A 20,674-nucleotide genomic window follows, 5' to 3' on the forward strand; every position below is an offset into this window, starting at 1 on the left:
GTACACAAGTAAAAGACTCTAATATAGACAGGAAAACAAACAGGGGCTTGTAACAATTTATATGCACATGACAAACATTAGTGACTACAGATAACTAACTTTTAAATTGTCAGACGGATATAGCTGTCCAATAAAGTGAGTACAGCTGGATCAAAGATTCATGGCTTAGCTTTCCGTGTCACATCTTGTGACAGTACGTCAAATCTGGGTAAGGCAAAATTTAGTGATGGTGGCGGAATTTTCTTCTCAGCAAATGTAAACTATGACGACGAGCTCATGTCCATACTACACAACGACTCGTCAACACTGCCGAAAGCATCGCTGTTCTTAACATCATCCCATCTTAGCACCTCCCTGATGTACCTGAATGCATCGTCCACTGTTTTCCGCTCTAGGGCTTTGGTCTGGAACACGAAGAGCTTTCGGTTGGCGATGTTGGAGTACAGATCCTTGAACTTCAACGCAATGTAGTAGTAGGCGTGGCTGGCAAGTGACTGGTGCGTGTGGTGTGGCTTCACAGGGCTGAAGTCGGCAAACCAGTCACATACTGTTAGGGGGACACGGTTGATTTTTGCCTCGAATGTGTCATACTTGTTCAGGAGAAGCACGCAGGTGGTGTCCTGAAAGGAAGGGTGCTTGATCAGGCCCTCAAACATGTCTCTGCTGGTGATCATCTTGTTGAAAGGCTCTCCTGAGCTCTGCACCCACATCTGATCGTAGTCTGCCAGCGAGATGCAAAAGATGATGGCCCGCACCTCCTCTAGCATTTCCAAACACCTCAAGCCTCCATTAAGTCCTTTAGAATTGATACGAATTAACTGATACCTGCCAAAGTTAAGAAAGGACAGGTACTGTAAGCATTAAAGAAAAAGTTGAAGATGCTACCATGAAAAATGTGGAACACTAGGTCCAACAAATCAACAATCAGAAAGTCCGAAACACACAGCATCTTTGGATTCTCATTAACTTACTTCGTTTGCATGGATGGATCATCAGGCTTGTTTACATAAGACTCAGTAAATGTATATCGATCATCAAGTGAGAATTCAAGCAAAGATAGACCATTCCATTGGTTGATACCTTCTGCGTACAAAATATCCGTCTCTGTTGGTTCATATTCGTTGCTTGATACTTCAACCACCTGCAAACATGTTAAATTTCCAGTCAGCGCTATTAGGCATGTATAGCTGTGTATGGCTGTGTATGTGTACACAAGGCCCGCATTGGGCGTGTAGGCCCATTGGGCATGTACATCTTGTACCCCAAGTCATATTGACACTATATAATGAAAGGTCACCCCCCGATTAGGGTGTGCGGTGTTTCCTATCTCTCTCTCTACCTTTCTATATGGTATCAGAGAAATCTCGATCCTCCCTGTTTTTATCGCTTCCGCTCCCTGCACTAGGGTTTCCCCTGCGCGCCGGCTGCCGCCTGCCCTAGGCGCCGCCACCCCTCCCCGCGCCGGGATCCCCTCCCTGCGCGCCCACATCTCCTCGATGTGCCGCTGATCTGCAGCACGCCACACCGCCAGACCTGCGCCACACGTCCTCCCTGATCGAGCTGCCCCCCCTCGTCGCCAGCGGCTACGGCACACCCGGCGGACATCCTTCCCGCGCGGCCGCCAGCGGCTTTCGGCCGCGTGTACAGCTGGAGGGCCTGTGTGGACCCTCAAGGGCTGTCCCTCCTCCGGCTCCTGCACCACCTCCGGCTCCCATCCGACCGGCTCCCTCAAGCCCGTCGACCGCTACGGCAACCCGTCTTCCTCGTCTACTCCCTCGGCGCACGTGGCTTCATCTTCGGCCATCTCCCCGATTCCGGGGAACTACAGGAGCGCGCTCGCCGATCCTCAGTGGAGGGCGGTATGGCGGACGAGTACCAGGCTCTCATCGACAACAACACTTGGCGACTTGTGCCCAGACCTCCGGGTGCGAACGTTGTGACGGGCAAGTGGATTTACAAACATAAATTCCACGCTGATGGCTCTCTAGCCCGTCACAAGGCTCGCTGGTGGTCCGTGGTTTCACCCAACACCACGGCATCAACTACGACGAGACATTCAGCCTGGTTGTGAAATCGGCCACGATCCGCGTCGTCCTCAGCATCGCCGCCTCCCGCAGCTGGCTTATACACCAGCTCGATGTGAAGAACGCATTTCTTCATGGTCACCTGGAGGAGACTGTCTATTGCCAGCAGCCGCCTTGCTTCGTCGACCCCGCTCATCTTGACTATGTCTGTCTCCTGCAGCGTTCTTTGTACAGTCTCAAACAGGCTCCTTAGGCGTGGTACCAGCGGTTCGCCACTTACCTTCGCCAACTCGGTTTCTTCGCCTCGGCATCCGACACCTCCCTCTTTGTACTCCAAGAGGGTGGTGCCACGACGTACCTGCTCCTCTATGTCGACGACATCGTCCTGACTGCGTCGACTTCAGCTCTCCTTCGTCGCATCACCGAGCGTCTACACTCTGAGTTCACTATGACGGATTTGGGCGATCTACATCACTTCCTCGGCATCTCCGTCACGCGTTCTTCTGAGGGCCTCTTCCTCTCTCAGCGTCAGTATGCGCTAGAGCTTCTTCAGCGAGCCGGCCATGCCGAGTGTCACTCGACGTCGACAATTGTTGACGCTCGCGCCAAGCTGTCAGCTTTGGCGGGTGCCCCTGTTGCCGACCCCATCGAGTACCGAAGCCTCGTCGGAGCTCTCCAGTACCTCACTCTGACCCGCCTCGACTTGGCGTACGCGGTTCAGCAGGTCTGCTTGTTCATGCATGACCCTCCAGAGCCCCACCTTGCGCTCATCAAGCGCATCCTTCGGTACATGAAGGGTTCCCTGTCAGCCGGCCTCCACATCGGCACTGGGCCTGTCAACAAGCTGATCGCCTACTCCGACGCCGACTGGGCAGGTTGTCCAGATTCCCGCCGCTCCACATCAGGTTTCTGTGTCTTCCTTGGAGACAACCTGGTGTCCTGGTTGTTCAAACGGCAAACCACGGTGTCCCGGTCCAGTGCAGAGGCCGAGTACTAGGCTGTTGCTCACGTCGTTGTCGAGTGCTGTTGGCTGCGCCAGCTTCTACAGGACCTGCACGTTCCTCTGCGCGTCGCCACCGTCGTCTACTGCGACAACGTCAGTGCTGTCTACATGACAGCCAACCCAATCCACCATCGCCGTACCAAACACATCGAGATCGACATCCACTTCGTCCGAGAAAAGGTCTCCTTGGGTGAAGTCCGCGTTCTCCATGTGCCGTCACAGTATCAGTTCGTTGATATCATGACGAAGGGTCTCCCAGTACAGCTGTTTCAGGATTTTCGTTCCAGTCTTTGCATCTGGAATCCTGATGCTTCGACTGAGGGCGGGTATTAGGCATGTATAGCTGTGTATGGCTGTGTATGTGTACACAAGGCCCGTATTGGGCGTGTAGGCTCATTGGGCATGTACATCTTGTACCAAAGTCATATTGACACTATATAATGAATGGTCGCCCCCCGATTAGGGTGTGCGGTGTTTCCTATCTCTCTCTACCTTTCTACAAGCGCGTTTTGAAAAAAAAATCACCCGAGTACTTATGCAGTTCATATTTGTTCATGTCCAACCTGGAGGGATTAATAGGTTCATTACAATTGGAAAAAGCGAAGTACAAATAAAACTGCACATAAAAAGGGTTCAAATAAAAGATTAAAAAAATGAGAAAGTGTATCACTATCTTACTATGACCTCTGATGTTGTAATTGCCAGTCTTACCCGATCCAGAAAATAGCTGGCAACATCTGGAAGAAAATGGAACTCATTATTCCTTTTGTGTGTTGCTTGAATAGCAGCATCCTTCCAAACCTCTTGAACAATTGGTGCATATTCTCGAGTTGCAGCAGGAAAGAAGGCATCCAGGTCACCCAATGCAACTATCTCCAACAGCCAGTCAGCAAACTGCATCAGTCTTTGATTCAGCGAATATAGAGATGACCTGGTCTGAGCTACCACTGTTTCACCTGTTAACAGTCACGTTCTGTAAGTGTTTTTCCCCCATAAACACAGAAATCAATTGGTGAAGTCCAGGAACAGAATAGTACAATAAATCAATGATTTGAGCATGCCTTTGGTTATCACAAAACCTCAATGTTTAGTACAACAAATCTCAATGTTTAGAACAATAACGTTTCATGGTGGCACTGGAAGTGGAAACTGGAAACATAGGTCTTTAAGTAAAATTGAAGTGATTAAAAAAACAAATGGTGGGTCCCTTCATTCTGTATTCAACACCAAATTATTACAAGAAAATGCAAAGCTGAATAAGTTATAAGTATGAGATGCATACTTAACTTCAGCATGTAATTCTATAAAACCCTAAGAGGTTAATCTAAATAATGATGCAATATAATAGAAAATCTTGCAGATTTCTTGGAGCATATTGACAATGATTAAAATTTAGAATAACCCAATGGAAGCCATGAAAAGTGTGTGTAGCATTTCCAATTTTATCATATTCACTTTTCTGATTTCTCCTTTGAACCAGCATCATGTTCGAAGATGATTTGAGTAAATGACCCCAGAATTAAATAATAGCAAAAGGTGTCAATAAGTATCCAAAAAGAAAATAAAGAAAAACAGAACCAAATCTAACCAGCAGCTTTATCAATTGTGCAAAGTTCTCTCTCTTGTTTCAAAGCTTCATCCTCAAAGCATTCTCGCCATTCAAGCAGTGTGCTAAGATATTTGTAAACATTAATTTGTATCATGAGCTTCAAGTCATGTATTTCTCCTGGAGAGAACTTGCTTCCATATAGAAACTTTGCCTGCACGAGAAAATTCAAATATGAAGTCACATACATAGAATTAGTCTGTTCCACATCATGTCACAATAAACAATAGGCACTGCCAACATGCTAATTATATATGTAAAAAGTTAACCATTATCCAGTGAACAAAATGAAAGTGGAGAGTGTAGCATTGATTTTTCAATTTCAGATACTGCACCCTGTTTGTTTTCCGAACAGTTCAAATATTCTGATGGGCATCTTATTACTCAAAACGAAAGGTACACTATCAATCTCTCTTTTAAATCATATATTACTTTTGGGCCAATGCTGGAAGATGGCTCCCGACTCCTACCGGATCCCTCCACCGCTCCCCCTCCCACCATCCACTCCTCCAGCCCCACGCCGGCGTTCACCCCGGGCCCGGCTGCCACATGCACCACCACCACCGCTAGCCGTTCGAAAGCCCAGCATTGGAGTGATGGATCTCCCTCCTCCGGTGGGTCCTCCAGCGGCACTCCGTATCGCTCCTACTGGGACGTCGTCCTGACGGCTCCCTAGACGACTTCACATGCTGCCGACAAGCTGCATCCGCGCTCGCCGGCAGTGCCCCCGTCCTTGACGCGCATCGTGCTGAAGGCGGACCGCCGTCCTGGCCGGGCGGAGACACGCCGTCCATGCTCTGATGGTTGGGTTAAAGTGGTGAGCCGCCAGGCCCGCCACGACCGCCGTCGGCTGGATTCCCGGCTGCCTCCTCGACGGCCGGTGCCGGTGGATCTCCGTGGCCGCTGCTTCAACTGCTTTTCTCCTCGTCATCGAGCTGCTGAGTGCAGGACCAAGCCCCGCTGCTTCCACTGCCGTGCCCTGGGACCCCAGTCCTACTCCTGTTCCCGTCGGCCCCCCTCGCCGCACCCTGTTCATCCCCGCCCAGGGCAATTGGCCTGGCGGCCGGTTGTTCGGCCTGCCCCAGCGACCGGCGCTCCTGTCACCACGACAAGAGGCGCCGCTGCATCGTGGGAGGGCCGGAGCAGGAAGCGACGCCGGCGCGTCCGGTCTAGGCGCGGTCCGGGGTCTGGTTGCGACCCGCCGACTTCCGGTGGCGGCTGCGACGGCGGAGAACTAGACGACATTGTCGACGGCGCTGATGGAGGCTCCTCGCTCTCGCCCGTCCGGTCTAACCCCGGCAATGATGTGGCGCTCCCGAGGCCTCGGCGGATTCTCGACCGTTCGGCTGGCATCTCTCAGCGTGAGGACGACCTCGCCCATGCGCTGGTCATCACGGTGATCGATGGTGCGGCCGAATCCATCTCCAGCTCCATTGCCCATCGGTTTGAGATACTCGAATCCTCGTTGGCTCTACATCATCTTGGCCCAGCGAGGTTCTTGCTGATCTTACCTAGCATGGAGCTGATGGAGAGAGTGCTTAATGGCGGACGGGCGTTCATCACACCAGACCTGCGGCTGCACGTGATGAGGTGGACTCGTTTCCTCTACTCCTCGGCAAGCTCCCTGCCGGTCGCCGTGGAGATCAACCTGGAGGGCATTCTGGCTCATGCCTGGGACCTCACGACTACCCAGCTACTCTTGAGTGATCACTGCTCGATCAGCGACCTCCACCCCCTCAATGAGGATCGCCGTGATATCTTCAAGGTGGCGGTGTGGTGCTCCGATCCCTACCAGATCCCGCCGGAGATGGTTTTGGAGATCGTCGAGCCCTCGCCGGCGGCGGGTGCTTCCGCTACGGCGAGAACACTGTCCTACCCCGTCAAGATCTCTGTGGTGCTATACGAGCTGCCGTCGAGTTCTGGGGATTCGCCTCCCCCTGCTCCGGAGGATGACGATCGTCAAGGTCGTAGAAGACGGCGCAACCCTCCCTCTCCGGGGAGCTCAGCGCGCCGGGCGGCCAGCTTGCCACCGACGAACCGTGGGATTCGTGCCTCGGTGCATGCTCGGCTGGGACCTCTCCCAGCGACATCCCCCCACGTGGCAGCGGCGGACCGGCACGTCAACTCGTCTCTCGCGACTTCCCCGGGACCTGCGCCCTACATGGCTCCCGACCCAAAAGGGCTCGAGGAGCCTGCTCGGCCTTCACCCGAGGCAACGCTGGCTGCATTAATGGAGGCTTTAAGTCCAGTGCATTTGATGTGCAGCCCAGCACCCCAGGCGCCGCCCTCCCCGAGCAGCCCCTCCCTGCGGCCTCTGACCTTGCTTTCCCGCCTGGGCTGTCATCTCCGTCGCGGGCAGCTGCTGGGCCAAAAGGGACGCTCTTGGACTGTGACCATGCTGCGTCTGGGCCTGAGGTCCCTGGGCTGGTTGGGCCGTGCATGGAGACATCAATAGAGGCGATGGCTTTTGCTCTTGATGCTGTCACGTCCTGCCCCAAAATTGTTTCCGTGGCTAGTGTCCCTGACGCACTGATCGCGGCCGCGGCTCATGGCCCCATCGAGCCGGCCGTCACGGAGCACTTGTTCGTGGAAGACCCTGGTTTAGTTGCAAAGGTCGTCAACCCCCCTGCTGCCGCCATTTCAGCTGCTGATGAGGTCAGCGCTTGGTCGCCTACGCTCGAACCGGTGCGGCCATGTGACACCACTCCGACCATGCTTTCACCGGTCACCATCCCATTGGAGGCCACGATTGCTGCCGGCCTGGAGCTGGAGGGGGTCAAACAGCAGAAGATGGGCCCCTCCCCTCTGGTTCCCAGCTTTGCGCGCACCTACTCCCGTCGGCGACCACAACTACAGCAGCTTCCAGAAGAAGAAGGAACGGCCAATGTGCATGGCTCTCCATCATCAAGTAGACGGGGAAAATTTATAGCCAAATTGTCCAAGAAGACAGTGAAGATCCTCCCCACCCCGCCAAGTGCAAGGCCGCGAGCCCATGCGCGTACTCCTGCTGCTCCCCCGCGACGTAGCCGGCGTCTGGCTGGGATTGCACCAGAAACACCATGTGGAGCATTGCACTCAAGATCAAAAAAGAAAGTGATGCGTGCATTGGATATTATTGGTGAGACAGAAGGCATCGATCAGCAAAGCCTAGAGAAGTACAGTAAACTCTTCACTGCTGCCAGTTCTCTTACCTACACTCACGTTCACGCCATCTCGGCCCTGTTTGGGTGGGCAGCTCCTGACGAGGAGGAGCTTGCTCTGCTTACCGGTTCCAACTGATCTTCAGGCTTGTTGGTCGTTTTTTCTCCTACTTGTTATAATGAATCCTAGAAATATTCTATGCTGGAACGTGCGTGGCCTTAATTCAAGAGCCCGCCAGGACTCAGTGCGTACTTTAGTCTCCTCTGCTAAGATTGATAGTCTGTTTGCAAGAAACAAAAATGTTAGTGCTATCTCGCGCTACCATGCTTTCTATGCTTGGCTCTGATTTTTCTCACTGGATTGATCTACTGGCTGCTGGTGCCAGTGGGGGAATTTTGGTAGCATGGCGCCAGGGACTTGGTCCTGCAACTGCTAGTCGAGTTGACAACTACAGTGTCTCTTTACAGTTCTCTCCTACTGCCCTGGAACCCTGGTGGCTGACCTGTGTATATGGACCTCAAGGTGACGACAATAAAGTTCTCTTCCTGCAGGAATTGAGAAACGTGAGATCAGTGTGCCCTGGGCCTTGGACTGTGCTTGGGGACTTTAATCTCATCACAAGTGAGGAAGATAAAAATAATGGAAATCTCAACAGAGCAATGATGGGTAGATTTCGCCGGCTAATAAATGATTTGGAATTGAAAGAATTGTCATTACATGGAAGGAAATTCACTTGGTCTAATCAGCAAGACTCGCCTACACTGGTCAAGCTCGACAGAGTTTTTTGTTCTACTGAATGGGAGCAACTTTTCCCGAATTGCCTCTTGCAAAGCACTGCTAGCGAGGGCTCTGATCAGTGCCCACTCCTCTTGGGTCTGAATGACGTGCAACCTGCTAAGGCTCGGTTCCACTTTGAATCCTTCTGGCCCACTCTTGATGGCTTTCAGGAAATAGTAGAGTCAGCATGGTCCTCAGTTCAGTCAACGTCCTGTCCTTTCGACACCCCGGCAAAAAAGTTCAAGGCAACCGTTAGAGCTCTCCAAAGTTGGAGTCAGAAAAAAGTTGGACACATTAACAGCCAATGGAGTCTAGCCAGAGAAGTCCTGCACCAATTGGAAATTGCACAGGACCATCGAGTTCTTTCCAGCTTGGAGTTATGGTTGCGAAATAAACTCAAACTGCACTCCTTGGCCCTCTCCTCCCTACAGCGTACTATTGCGCGCTGTAGGTCACGCATCTCATGGCTAAACGAAGGAGACGCCAACACTGCCATGTTTCACTCTTTTGCTAGATACCGAAAAAGGAAGAATTTTATAAGTAAGCTTGTGACAGATGAGGGGGAGGTGCTTACAAAACATGAGGACAAGGAGCAAAACATTTTCAACTTCTACAATACTCTGTTGGGGGAGTGTGCTGATCGAGAGGTCACAGTAAACTTGGAAGAACTGCATCTACCCAGATTTGATATTGTGGATTTGGACAACCCTTTCTCGGAGGAAGTTTGGAAAACAATTGGGTCCCTGCCTCCAAACAAAGCCCCAGGACCGGATGGCTTCACAGGGAAGTTCTATAAGGTGTGCTGGCCAACAATTAAAACTGATATCATGGCAGCAATTTCTGCTGTTTGGAGCAGAAAACTGGGCAACTTTGAGGTACTAAATTCTGCTTTCATCACCCTTTTACCAAAGAAGGATGATGCCACCAATATCAGAGATTATAGGCCAATCAGTTTAGTACATTCCTTCGCTAAACTTGTCACAAAACTGCTAGCTAATAGGCTTGCTGGTCGGCTGGACCAAATGGTCACACCTAATCAAAGTGCATTCATCAAGGGTTGGTTTATTTTGGATAACTTCATGCTAGTTCAACACACCACAAGATTCCTACATCAGCAAAAACTGCCACGCATACTTTTGAAGCTGGATATCACTAAAGCATTTGACTCAGTTTCTTGGCCCTTTCTCTTAGAGGTAATGCAGAACCTGGGTTTTGGGTCGATTTGGTGTGACATCATTAGTGGTCTTCTTGCCTCCTCCTCCACTCAGATTCTCCTAAATGGTTCCCCCGGTGAAAGAATTGCTCATAGGCGCGGCCTAAGACAAGGTGACCCACTTTCTCCTATGCTGTTTATACTTGTCATGGATGTTCTTTGCCACTTGGTACATAGGGCTTCTGAGGAGGAGCTTCTCCAACCACTTGCCAGAAGAGCCCTGCAGCATAGAATCTCTCTTTATGCAGATGATGTGGTCATCTTTCTACGGCCAACAGCAAGTGACATCAACATCACACTTGATATATTGCAGCTCTTTGGTGAAGCTTCAGGCCTTAAAACAAACATCCAAAAAAGCAGTGTACATCCTATTCAATGTTTGGAGGAAGATAAAGCAATCTTACATAACCATCTCCCATGTCAGATTTCTGATTTCCCCTGCAAATACTTGGGTGTCCCTCTTTCTCCCTTCAAATTGACATTGGCTCAGGTTCAGCCGCTAGTTGATAAAGTTGCTGACAGACTCCCGGGATGGAAAGCCGACCTCCTGACCAAAGCTGGTAGATGCATTTTGGTTCAGTTTGTCCTTACTTCTATGATGATTTACCTGTTGTTGGCCCTGGACCTTCCTCCTCGAGCTCTAAAGGCAATTGATAAGATAAGAAGAGGTTTTTTGTGGAAAGGTAGAAAAGAGGTGAGAGGTGGCCATTGTTTGATTGCATGGCCTAAGGTCACTAGACCATGCTCTTTGGGAGGACTGGGTACTCCCATTTTCAGTTTTTGAGTTGGGCTCTTAGGATGAGATGGCTTTGGTTGCAGAAGACTGAACCTGACAAGGCATGGGCATTCCTTCCAGTCAAAGCTCAGCATCAAGTTAAAGCTTTCTTTGCTGCCGCAGTGGTGTTTGTTGTTGGGAATGGCAAGAATGTCCTCTTCTGGACTGACAGGTGGATGGCTGGGCAAAGCCTGGAGCACACTTTCCCACATTTGTTTAGAGCTGTGACTGCCAGGGGTCAAGGAAGAACAGTTTCTGATGCACTGGACAATAGGAGATGGGTCTCGGATTTAAAAGGAGCTCTCACTGTGGATGTCATTTTTGAATACCTACAACTATAGGATTTTCTTGAGAACTTTGAGCTCCAGCCAGATTTGGAGGATACACATATCTGGCAGTTTTCTAACACGGGTACTTTCTCTACAAAGTCAGCATATGAAGCCCTCTTTACTGGTGCAATTCTATTTGCACCTTGGGAAAGAATTTGGCATAGCTGGGCCCCTGGCAAGTGCAGATTTTTCATGTGGACTGTAGCACATAAGAAATGTTGGACAGCTGATAGACTTGAAAAAAAAGGGCTCTCTCACCCGACAGCCTGTCCTCTTTGTGACCAAGATGGGGAAACCATTGACCATCTGCTGGTATCCCGTGTATTTAGTAGGCAAGTATGGTTTAATGTTTTACAACACCTTGGCCTACAGGTCTTGGCACCACAAGCTGGGGAAAGGTCGGTTGAGGATTAGTGGGCGTCCACAAGCAGCAGGGTTTCAGGGCAAATACAGAAGGGTTTCAATTCCATCGTCATTCTATGTTCCTGGACCTTGTGGAATCACCGCAATCGTTGTGTATTTGATGGCATTTCACCTAACTCTACCAATGTCATCAAGGTTGTGAAGGAAGAATTGCAGATTTGGGCCACAGCAGGGGCTAGAGGAATTTCTCATCTCCTCGCTCTAGCTGCTCCAGCCATCTAATGTGATTGGTCTAGTGTTGCTGGTCTTGTTAATGGTCTAGTGTAAGAGTAGCTAACCTGTTCTTAGGGTGGGTTACAGACCCTTTATATCTGTAACACTCCGGGGATCTCACCCCCTTTTTCTTCTTAATATATATTGATGCACAGTTCTCCTGCGCATTCGAGAAAAAAAAAGTCTCTCTTTTAAACTTTGCTCCTCTTTTTACATACTTTCATCACTACATGGTAACTAAACACTATTATGTAGTAATTTCAAAATCATGTTTTAATTATATTATAACTTTAGACTCGATGGTTCATGGTTCCCATTCTGAAAGAATATGCAAGTACAGCATCCTAGAAATATAGTTTGGCGCATAGGTGTTGTGCTAACAGAACATTTTTAATTGACTTTAGTATTTAGTATTTTAAAAAATACTGAAGTTAATCATATTTGCAAGCTGACACGGAACATAAACAATTTACATCCTAATTTGCAGTTTTGAACAAATTTTGACAGGAAAAATACTTTGCCCTGGTCTGCAGCATAAGAACAACAATATGTGCAAAACTGGAAGGATTTAAATACAGGCAAGCTTCATTATAAACCTGCTTGAAAATTGTGCTCGATCCAGATCCTTCTAGTCCAATCAGTAAAAGTTTCTGAACTCTTTTCTGCTCCAGGTACTCTGGAACAAACCTACCTGAGTCTCCAGTCGCATGTCCTTTGAAACCATGAGAATATCCAGGAGGTATTGGCAGAGAAAAAAGGTTAGCAATAAGACGAGTCGATGCCTGGCTAAGAAAAAAAAAGTATAGTTACTTAGTTGATTTACATGCAAACTTTGAAGCAACTTTTTAAGGAAAATATATTACCTTTTGCCAAATGTTTCCTTTTATTATGTTCTGTCCCTCCTCCTCGTAAGATCCATCATCATATAACCAGAAATGAGTATTTCGCAGACATTGTACGCTGGCCAGCTGAATGAAAAGCCAGTAAAACTCTTATTAAGATCTTGTACAGGTGATGAATGATCCCCTAAAAGGATTTAAGCCCCTTCTAAGATTGAAAATTAGGAAAAGAAGCAAGCCACTAAAGGAAATATACTAATGGGAGACAAAATTTTATAATTTTCAGTTTGTAGAACACAGCATCAAAGAGATGTTTCTGCATGCAGCAGTACAATAAATAATGCAACATGCAAACCCATCGAAAAGAAAGCTGCAACCTTTTGTCTTGGACACATATCACCGTCGCAATGTAAATGTTTATATAATTGACCAGCGCCCCAACTAAGCTAACAGCAGACAATAGCTTACCTGCTAAATCAAATATATAATCATTGATAGGCTCTTCCAGAAAAGCGTAACGGTTCAAGTTTAGCACATATCAAGTTTTCTTTCTCTTTTTTTTTTCTATCCATGGCATTTTAGCACATATCAAGTTTTCTTTCTCTTTTTTTTTCTATGGTATCCATAAAGCGGCGTTCTACTGGTTTAACATAAATTCACATGTTGAGTCACATAGCCTTACTTCAGAGTAACCTAAACTGGCAAATGCAATTCACATGTTGAGTCTCATATTTATATGAGCAACATGAACTGACACTACAGGAGGTGTTCTACTGATTAAAGCAAAACTCAATGTCAAGCAAAGCAAGTCATTCCAACATTATACAGCTGTTACAAGCAGAACTGACTTCTAACGGATAATCTTTTGAAAATACATTGAGTCAGCTAACACATTGGGGATGATATAAACAAAATTCACAGCTAATTGCAGAAATGTTTGAACATTTACCCCACACAAAAGTGAGGTAAAACCCTGCATTGTCAAGCTTACATGTGGATCTGGGTTTCTACGGCTCTTACTCCGTTACACGTGGATCCAACTCGATAACGCTGCCAGGTTGAGCTTGCTGATTCAGCATGTTCAAACCATTACTGCACCGCTTCACATTGGGGCCGGTGGTCAACACCGTCCTGTGCAGCCCAGCTGATCTCACAGTCACCACCAAGGTCAAGCTCGCTAGTTCGCTCTGGTGCCCAGAGTATCGATGTCGCTGGGTACTGCAGTCTGTGGGACCCTAAACCTCCTCCCTTCCCTTCTCCCAGGCCACCTGTAGGCAGTAGCAGCATGCGACATCGAAAACACCGAGGGAGGAAGACAAAAAAGCTTGTGCTTTTGAATAATACCAGAGGGGGGCGTTAGGAAGATTGGATAATCAGATGAATTTTGTGCTTTCAAGTGATTGCAATGGATTTCGATTGTCTTTTCTTAGTATAAATCGGATTGGACGGATTTGAGTCTTCCTCAAAATTGGATCTCATTTGGATCACTTTATTTGGATTTGGATTTGGATTTATACCGCGTTAAGGACTTGTATTCCGTGTGAAGTAATATAAATTTCTCAATACCTGGCACAACTAAGTTAGAGGTTTAGGGTCCTGTTTGGATACTCTAACTAAGTTAGAGGTTAAACTTAGTTTTTTTTTTAGGGAAACTTAAAGTTAGTATCTAGCTCATGAGTATCTTTAAACTAACTCTAACCAAAGAGGTGTTTGGATGGAAGAGTTAGATAGAAAATAAATGCACCTTTTCAATCATTTGGCCTCTTTCTAGCATGAGAGAGAGGGGGAGAAAATGTGGGCCCCATCTCATCTAACCCCAATAAGCACCCATTGGAGGGGATAGTTTTTTGGGGTGGGTTAGATGCATCTAACCCAATCTAACCCACATGTTTGGATACTTTTGGGTTAGATGAGCCCAATCTAACCCAATCTAACTCTAACCCATGGATCCAAACAGGGCCTATCAACAGGTTCATGCTGCACTGCTTATGAGTACTACAGAGCAGACACTTCATGAGGTAATACACAATAATGTAATGGTGAAATTGTTATAACTTTCAACACTATAAAGATTTACTACTAGCTCAACCGCTCAAAGGGCATTGGCGATAATATAATTAGAAATCTCCATCTAAGCCCACACTCAGATCTGAAACATCTATTCAGCTTCAGTATAACCATTTGCACGAGCAGGATCACGGTACTTATATGATTGCGCATCAATTGTTTCACCCTAGCTCTACTGCTCTATAGCCCAATAGTCATAACAAGTTGCAACATTCAATAGATCACCAAAATTACCATGTGGGATAATGAATACTCCCTCCGTTCCAAAATGTAGGTCGTTTTGACTTTTACAGGTTCATAGATTTTGCTATGCACCTAGACATACATTATATCTATGTACATAGCAAATACTATTAATCTAAAAAAACTAAAACGACCTACATTTTGGAACTATACTGGCAGATAAATGTTTTACCTTAAGCATCCTGAGTTCAGTTTTCGTGATCTCCCGCCCATTTACAAATACTTGTGTAGTGCCATTGCTAGCGTCTGCTTGCAGCTTTCCTCCCACACTTAACTTTGAACTAACAATTCTATCTGGCCTCTCACCTTCCTGACAACAGGATTGAGATATATAATGAGTTATTGGTAAATAAAATTTAATATACAGTACTCCGGGCAATATAAATGGACTTGAACCACACATAAATGATAAACCTGAGCCTGTACTATGAACAAATACAACCTAGATCTCGAGTTCATGCATTGCTCTATTGATTTTGTGTCCTCTATCAGCTCCAGAATATTGATCTATCAAAAAACAGAAATTTCTCCTTATTACCAGGCATTCCTCATGACAATGTCTTGTTTTTTTCCCCTCTCTCTACTGGATAAAGGTCAGTACAATACATATCAGGCACGGCTGTGCAAAATGGGCTCCTTTTTTTCCCAGAAACAAATAGGTCCTTTTAGTTTCTGGTTTAGCACAATTTAAGATTTTTTTTTATCTGTGCTTGGTGTTAACAAATATTCAGGTAGTGAGTTCTGTTATGAATGGTGCATCAATCGAGTTATAAGGTTTACTTGTCGACTTACCAAATATGATACAGAAGATAGTAAGAGACCGATGTAAATGCTGGCTAGAAACATTCAAAAGCTTGTGCAGAAATCAACAGTTTTGAATAGTAAAAGGTCCTTGTGCTATCCGTGTGTAGCGGTAGTTACATTATAGAGCATGAATTTCAATCCCAAATTCCCAAATTTGCAACAAAATGGCCCTAACGGGACTAACTTGCAGCTTGAGGTTCTGAGATGTTGTACCTTCCCCCACAGCCCGGAGTCCTTGTCATACCAGTACCAGCCCGGCACAAGGCGGTCCGGCGGCAGGGCGCACCCAAGCAGAAGATCCAGCTCCCCCTGCGAGAGCCCCCGGCCGTTGACGACCACCTCATCCGGCCGCACCTGGTTGGCCGCGCACCCACGCTCAACGCGCATGACCTGTCTTAGCTCCTCCGGCGCCAGCACCCGCGCGAGAAGCCGGGAACCCCTCCCAAGCCGCGCCCGGCGGCGCGGGTCGACCACTGGCGCGCCGATGCAGGTGACGCACTTGCGGCCCTCCGGCATGGAGCCCATGGCGCGGAGAACGCACACGGCGCAGTAACGCGCGCCGCAGGCCAGGCACTCCTCCTGGCGCTGGTCTCCCAGGATGCCCATTGCCACCGCGATGCGTCCCCCCTTGCCGCACCTCGCGCACGCGGGACGCCTGCCGCCGCCGCCGCCGCCGTGGGCCGGAGCCGGCGGGTGGAGCTGAGGGAGAGGAGGAGGCGAAGGGGACTCCGGAGCACGCGGCGGCGAGGTCGGCAGGGACAAGGAGGTGGGGGTGGGGGCGGCGTCCGGGAAGGAGGGCGGCGAGGGGGACGCGCAGCGGGGAGGAGGCGCGGGAGCGGTGCGGAACAGGAGGCGGGAGATGCGGCGGCGGTGGCGCGGGACCGGGACCGGGACCTGGAGGGGACGCGGCACGGCGGCTGAAGGAGACGGCGGGCCCCTGGCGGCGGGGGCGTCAGGTAGGTCGACGGAGAATGAGTAGTCGAGATGGTCCTCGTCGGGCAGCGGCGCGCCCGGGGGCAGCAGCCTGCGGAGCGCGCGCGCCCACGCCGTGTCGATAGGCGGAGGCGGAGCGGGCTCCGGAGGCGGCGGGGACGAGGGCATTGTGCAAAGAATGGGCAGTTGGAAGCTGGCGGGTGGGAGCGGAGCTGGAGGTGGCGGGCGGCGAGCCGGCGAGGTGGAGGCGGCAGCTTTGAGAAGTGGAGTGGGAATGGCGTGCAGGTCGAGGAAGCTATTGCCGTGTTTTTGTTAGACGTGAAATCAAAATTATATAAAAAATAATATTTATATGAAGTATTAAATAAATTTTATTTGTAAAATTTTTTGAGGGCTGAGTATAATTTTTCGAGACGAATCTAATGATGATAATTCAATGATATTACAGTAACCAATCTCAATCATACGATCAAAGATCTACTTACATTCATCTTGCGATTTATAAAGAATGTGAAGTTAATTTTATAATTAGACTTTATTTAAAACTTTTAATTAGGATAAAAATAAAAAACTAACCAAACACGGCCTATACCCGCACAGTGACGTGACGGCCGGAAACGTGCGGAAGACAGGTGGCGGTGAGCTCCTGCTGTCCTGCGTCCTTTAGCGTGGGCTCACTTGCCCTTCAATTAATGTCGTGTGGGCCCGCAAGGTTGGTCCCTTCCTCTGCATTCCTTGTACCTAGGCAGGGCCCATGTATATGTATGTGTATGTCCATATGACGGGTAAAATTCCCGATGCTTCAACGACGGTTGAAAAGCTCCCTCCATTGTTAATCCCATGTGTGTTTTTGTTAGACTGAGAAAGAAATAATAGCCGATCTACGGTTCTAAATTGGTTGTATGCAAAGCACACTTATTCAGAAATGTTGTACTCCAATACAGATAAGAACCTTTTGTTTACTTTCAACACTAGACATGGATTTAAACATGATAGTATGCGAAACAAGACATGAGCAAAAAAAAACAAAAACAAATTGCTTGATTCCCTGGAGTTCTTTTAGGTTTGTTAAATAAACTCTCGTCATGGCTACACATGTAACTCACCCGAGTAACAAAGCTCCTCTAATCCTTAGACATCAGTATCGAGTACTATCAATCCGTTGGTGACAGTTTTACTGCTAGTGGAACTCAATTTCAACAAATCTAAACTCTGTCCATATCCGAGCGGATCGAGGAGGCAGCGCACGCAACAATGCTGACAACCAGCAACGTAGCCATCAGAAAATGAAAGGGGTGGACATTTGTATGGAGTAGCGACAAAAGAAAACCTAGATATATAATTTCACATCTTAAGCGAGAATTTACACACTACGTTTTCTTAAAGAAACGTATACTAAGGCACTAAGCCTAGGGCGCGGTCCGGAATTTGAGGTTTCAGTATTCGAAATTTTCAAAGGACAATTTTTTTCAGCGGAAAGTATATATTTATAGTGCTTGAAAATAATGTCTTTATAACAAAACACTATATATATATATATATATATATATATATATATATATATATATATATATATATATATATATATGACAAGTTTTATCTACACTCGCTTGTAGTTACTCTCACTATCAATATACCACCGTGCGTATATCCACATACTTATTTATCACTTTGAGTATATTACTATGTTTATATACTAATTCTAAGATACTTCAAAGGGATATATACGAAAAATTTCAAAAACATCCATATTTTTTAAATATATTATGATTATACCTCAATATTAGTATATAAAAATAAGTATATCCATATGTATTCTACGTATGATCACATACCCAACATATATCATCATAAGTATTCTAATATGAGTACATACTCCACATACATATTATTATTTGAATCGGATATGTCATATATCATGAGATACACACATAGGAGTAACTACGGGCGAGTGTAGAAATTTTTTTCTATATATATATATTAAGAGCGCAGGGCTCCTGTAACAATGGCATATATATACAGGGCAACCCTCCCCCACTCCCCGTGCTCCTCTCCCCAGCCCTTTTCTAGCCCGGCGTGGGCCTACCAGGCGGCGGCGCTCCTCCCGGGCCAGATCTGGCCGGCCACCTGCTTCTCCACCCTCCCCACGACCGGATCCGGCGGCGGCGCGCAGTCGGCGGCCTCAGCGCCCCGCTTGCGACTGGGCCTGCCGCACCCTCTCGGTCTCGGAGCATCGCTGCAGCGACTGCGGCGCCCAAAGATCCGGGCCTCCCCGCCCCAAGAGCCGCCGGGGCCCCAGGTCGAGGAGCTCGCAGTACAGGGGCGTCACCTTCTACAGGTGGACCGGCCGCTGGGAGTCACACATCTGGTGAGCGCTCCTGACAACCTCTCGCCGCTTAATCCGTGCTTGTTTTTCATTGTAGCTTCCACTCAGTAACCTCTTGTCTGCATCCTCCGATTGGGTAGGGAGTAGGGACTGCGGGAAGCAGGTCTACCTGGGTGAGTTCAAATTCTAGTTCCCCTACTCAAGCTCCCGTTAACTTTTTACTGTGCTTCTTGTAAAAAAGAAAAAGAGGAGCTTTTACTGTGGTTAATTTGATTGGGCTGTGCTGGCGACGTTTCTGTTTCAAGTGGATTCGACACCGCGCACGCCGCAGCTAGGTTTGAACTGAACACTGGTGCATTCAAATTGATGACACCTCCCACAATGCGTCATATATTTGTCTACTATTTTCCTTCCATGTTTATACGATCGTCCTCACTGGTTTATGATCACATTCCATTTTTGGTACTCCATTGGAGCATCCATTCCTATCAGATGCATGCTTCTATGCTTGGCCTTATAGGTTTCTATGCCCCTATAGAAAACTTTTCTACACTGAGTTTGTACCCTACTTGTATGAGGGAAGTGTATAATTTTTGCCACCATATGAATGTAACTTCATAGATGCCTGTGTTTTTTAGCATAAAAGTATCCATTTTCACCTTTATCCTTGTTGCTGTTTATTTAGTTTTTCATATGACAATTGTCGAGCATCTTCTATTTTTTCTTTATTTTTATGCATTTTTCATGCACAATAGGAGCATCATGTCTGATCAAATGCATGTTTGTATGCCTGACCTTACAGGTTTATATGCCATCGTACAAAGCTCTCTACACTAGTATATAATTCTCCACATACATTCAAATGTTGGGATGGTGGTAAGCTGGCTGCTTTTATGCCATGGTCAGGTCAATACATTAAGTGCTGGGTTTTTTGGCATAAAAGTTGTATTTTTGATGTTGTGGCCGCTTCAACGCGACATCATTTGTTGCTTGAGCCTGAGCATCTTCTCTAAAAGAAGAAAGCTCACCCTGGGATCGGGCCCAAATCGAGCGCAGAAGGAGCCACGTCACCCGAATTTTCTCAACTGTCCGTTCCCATGCTAACGATCGGATTCAACCTCTGCAGCTTCTTCCTCCGGCTATTCTAGAACCATCAGGAGCTCCCTCGACCTCAACGTGTGAAGATCACGGCGACGAATCAAACCAGGATCCTGGTCGTAGCGAACCACGCCGCCGGCGCCCGCTCGCGCCTTGGCCTGATCACCCGCCTTGGCCTGCACGGCCGTCGATGCCGCCCGCGCCCACCGTAGCCCGCCCCGCCGGCCGCCGCCTTGGCCTGCTCGCCTGCCGTGGCCTAGCCCGCCGCCTTGGCCTGCTCGTCCATGGCCCGCGCCGCAGCCGTGGCCCGCTGCAAGCCGACGCCGCCCGTGCCTGCCGACACCGACCTCGCCCGCCCGTACCCGTCCGCGCCGACTGACGCGCGCGGATCTGGCAATAGAGGGCGGCAGCGGACAGGGGAGGAGGTCGCGCGGCACCGGGGAGGGCCCGAGCTCCGGCAGGAGGACGTCGCCGGGGATAGGGCTGGAAACGAGCCGAGCCGAGCCAGGCTCGGCTCGGTGCGGCTCGGCACATGAGCGAGCCGAGCCAGGCTCGGCTCGGCCTTCGAACGAGCTGGCCGATGAGGCTCGGCTCGGCTCGTATGAGGCTCGCGAGCCGGCTCGAGCCGGCTCGCGAGCTGCCGTACTTGGACAGCAACACAACGTTCTAGCTATATTTACATCATTTGCATCATCCAAGATCAATATATATATATTATGCAATTGAAAAATGACAAGTTCAAACATGACATGATGCATATCTCCTGCGTCCTTGAGACCATGACTCCGTGCCGATTGTAGGAGGTAAGGAATAAGGTAGGATTTGCCTTCTGGGCCGGCTTGAGCCATGTTGGGCCGAGC

At 48.4% G+C, this 20,674-nt stretch overlaps 1 protein-coding gene and 1 long non-coding RNA gene across 2 annotated transcripts; one reads left to right on the forward strand and one right to left on the reverse strand.

Annotated features, from left to right (window-relative positions):
• LOC120651435 (extra-large guanine nucleotide-binding protein 3-like) lies at positions 1-16,684 on the reverse strand. The gene is made up of 8 exons (XM_039928913.1): positions 15,671-16,684; positions 14,826-14,963; positions 12,368-12,472; positions 12,101-12,286; positions 4,616-4,787; positions 3,739-3,983; positions 972-1,141; positions 1-825 (listed from the first exon to the last, which is right to left on the reverse strand). Exons 1-8 carry the CDS (start codon positions 16,556-16,558, stop codon positions 261-263), a joined length of 2,469 nt encoding a protein of 822 aa, XP_039784847.1. The 5' UTR covers positions 16,559-16,684; the 3' UTR covers positions 1-260.
• Positions 16,685-18,433: 1,749 nt separating this feature from the next.
• LOC120651436 lies at positions 18,434-19,380 on the forward strand. Its single transcript, XR_005666180.1, has 2 exons — positions 18,434-18,758; positions 18,857-19,380. It is a non-coding gene; the product is annotated as an uncharacterized LOC120651436 (long non-coding RNA).
• The last annotated feature ends 1,294 nt before the right edge of the window (positions 19,381-20,674 follow it).

This window comes from Panicum virgatum, chromosome 9K (assembly GCF_016808335.1).
Source record: "Panicum virgatum strain AP13 chromosome 9K, P.virgatum_v5, whole genome shotgun sequence".
NCBI classification, from domain to species: Eukaryota; Viridiplantae; Streptophyta; class Magnoliopsida; order Poales; family Poaceae; genus Panicum; species Panicum virgatum.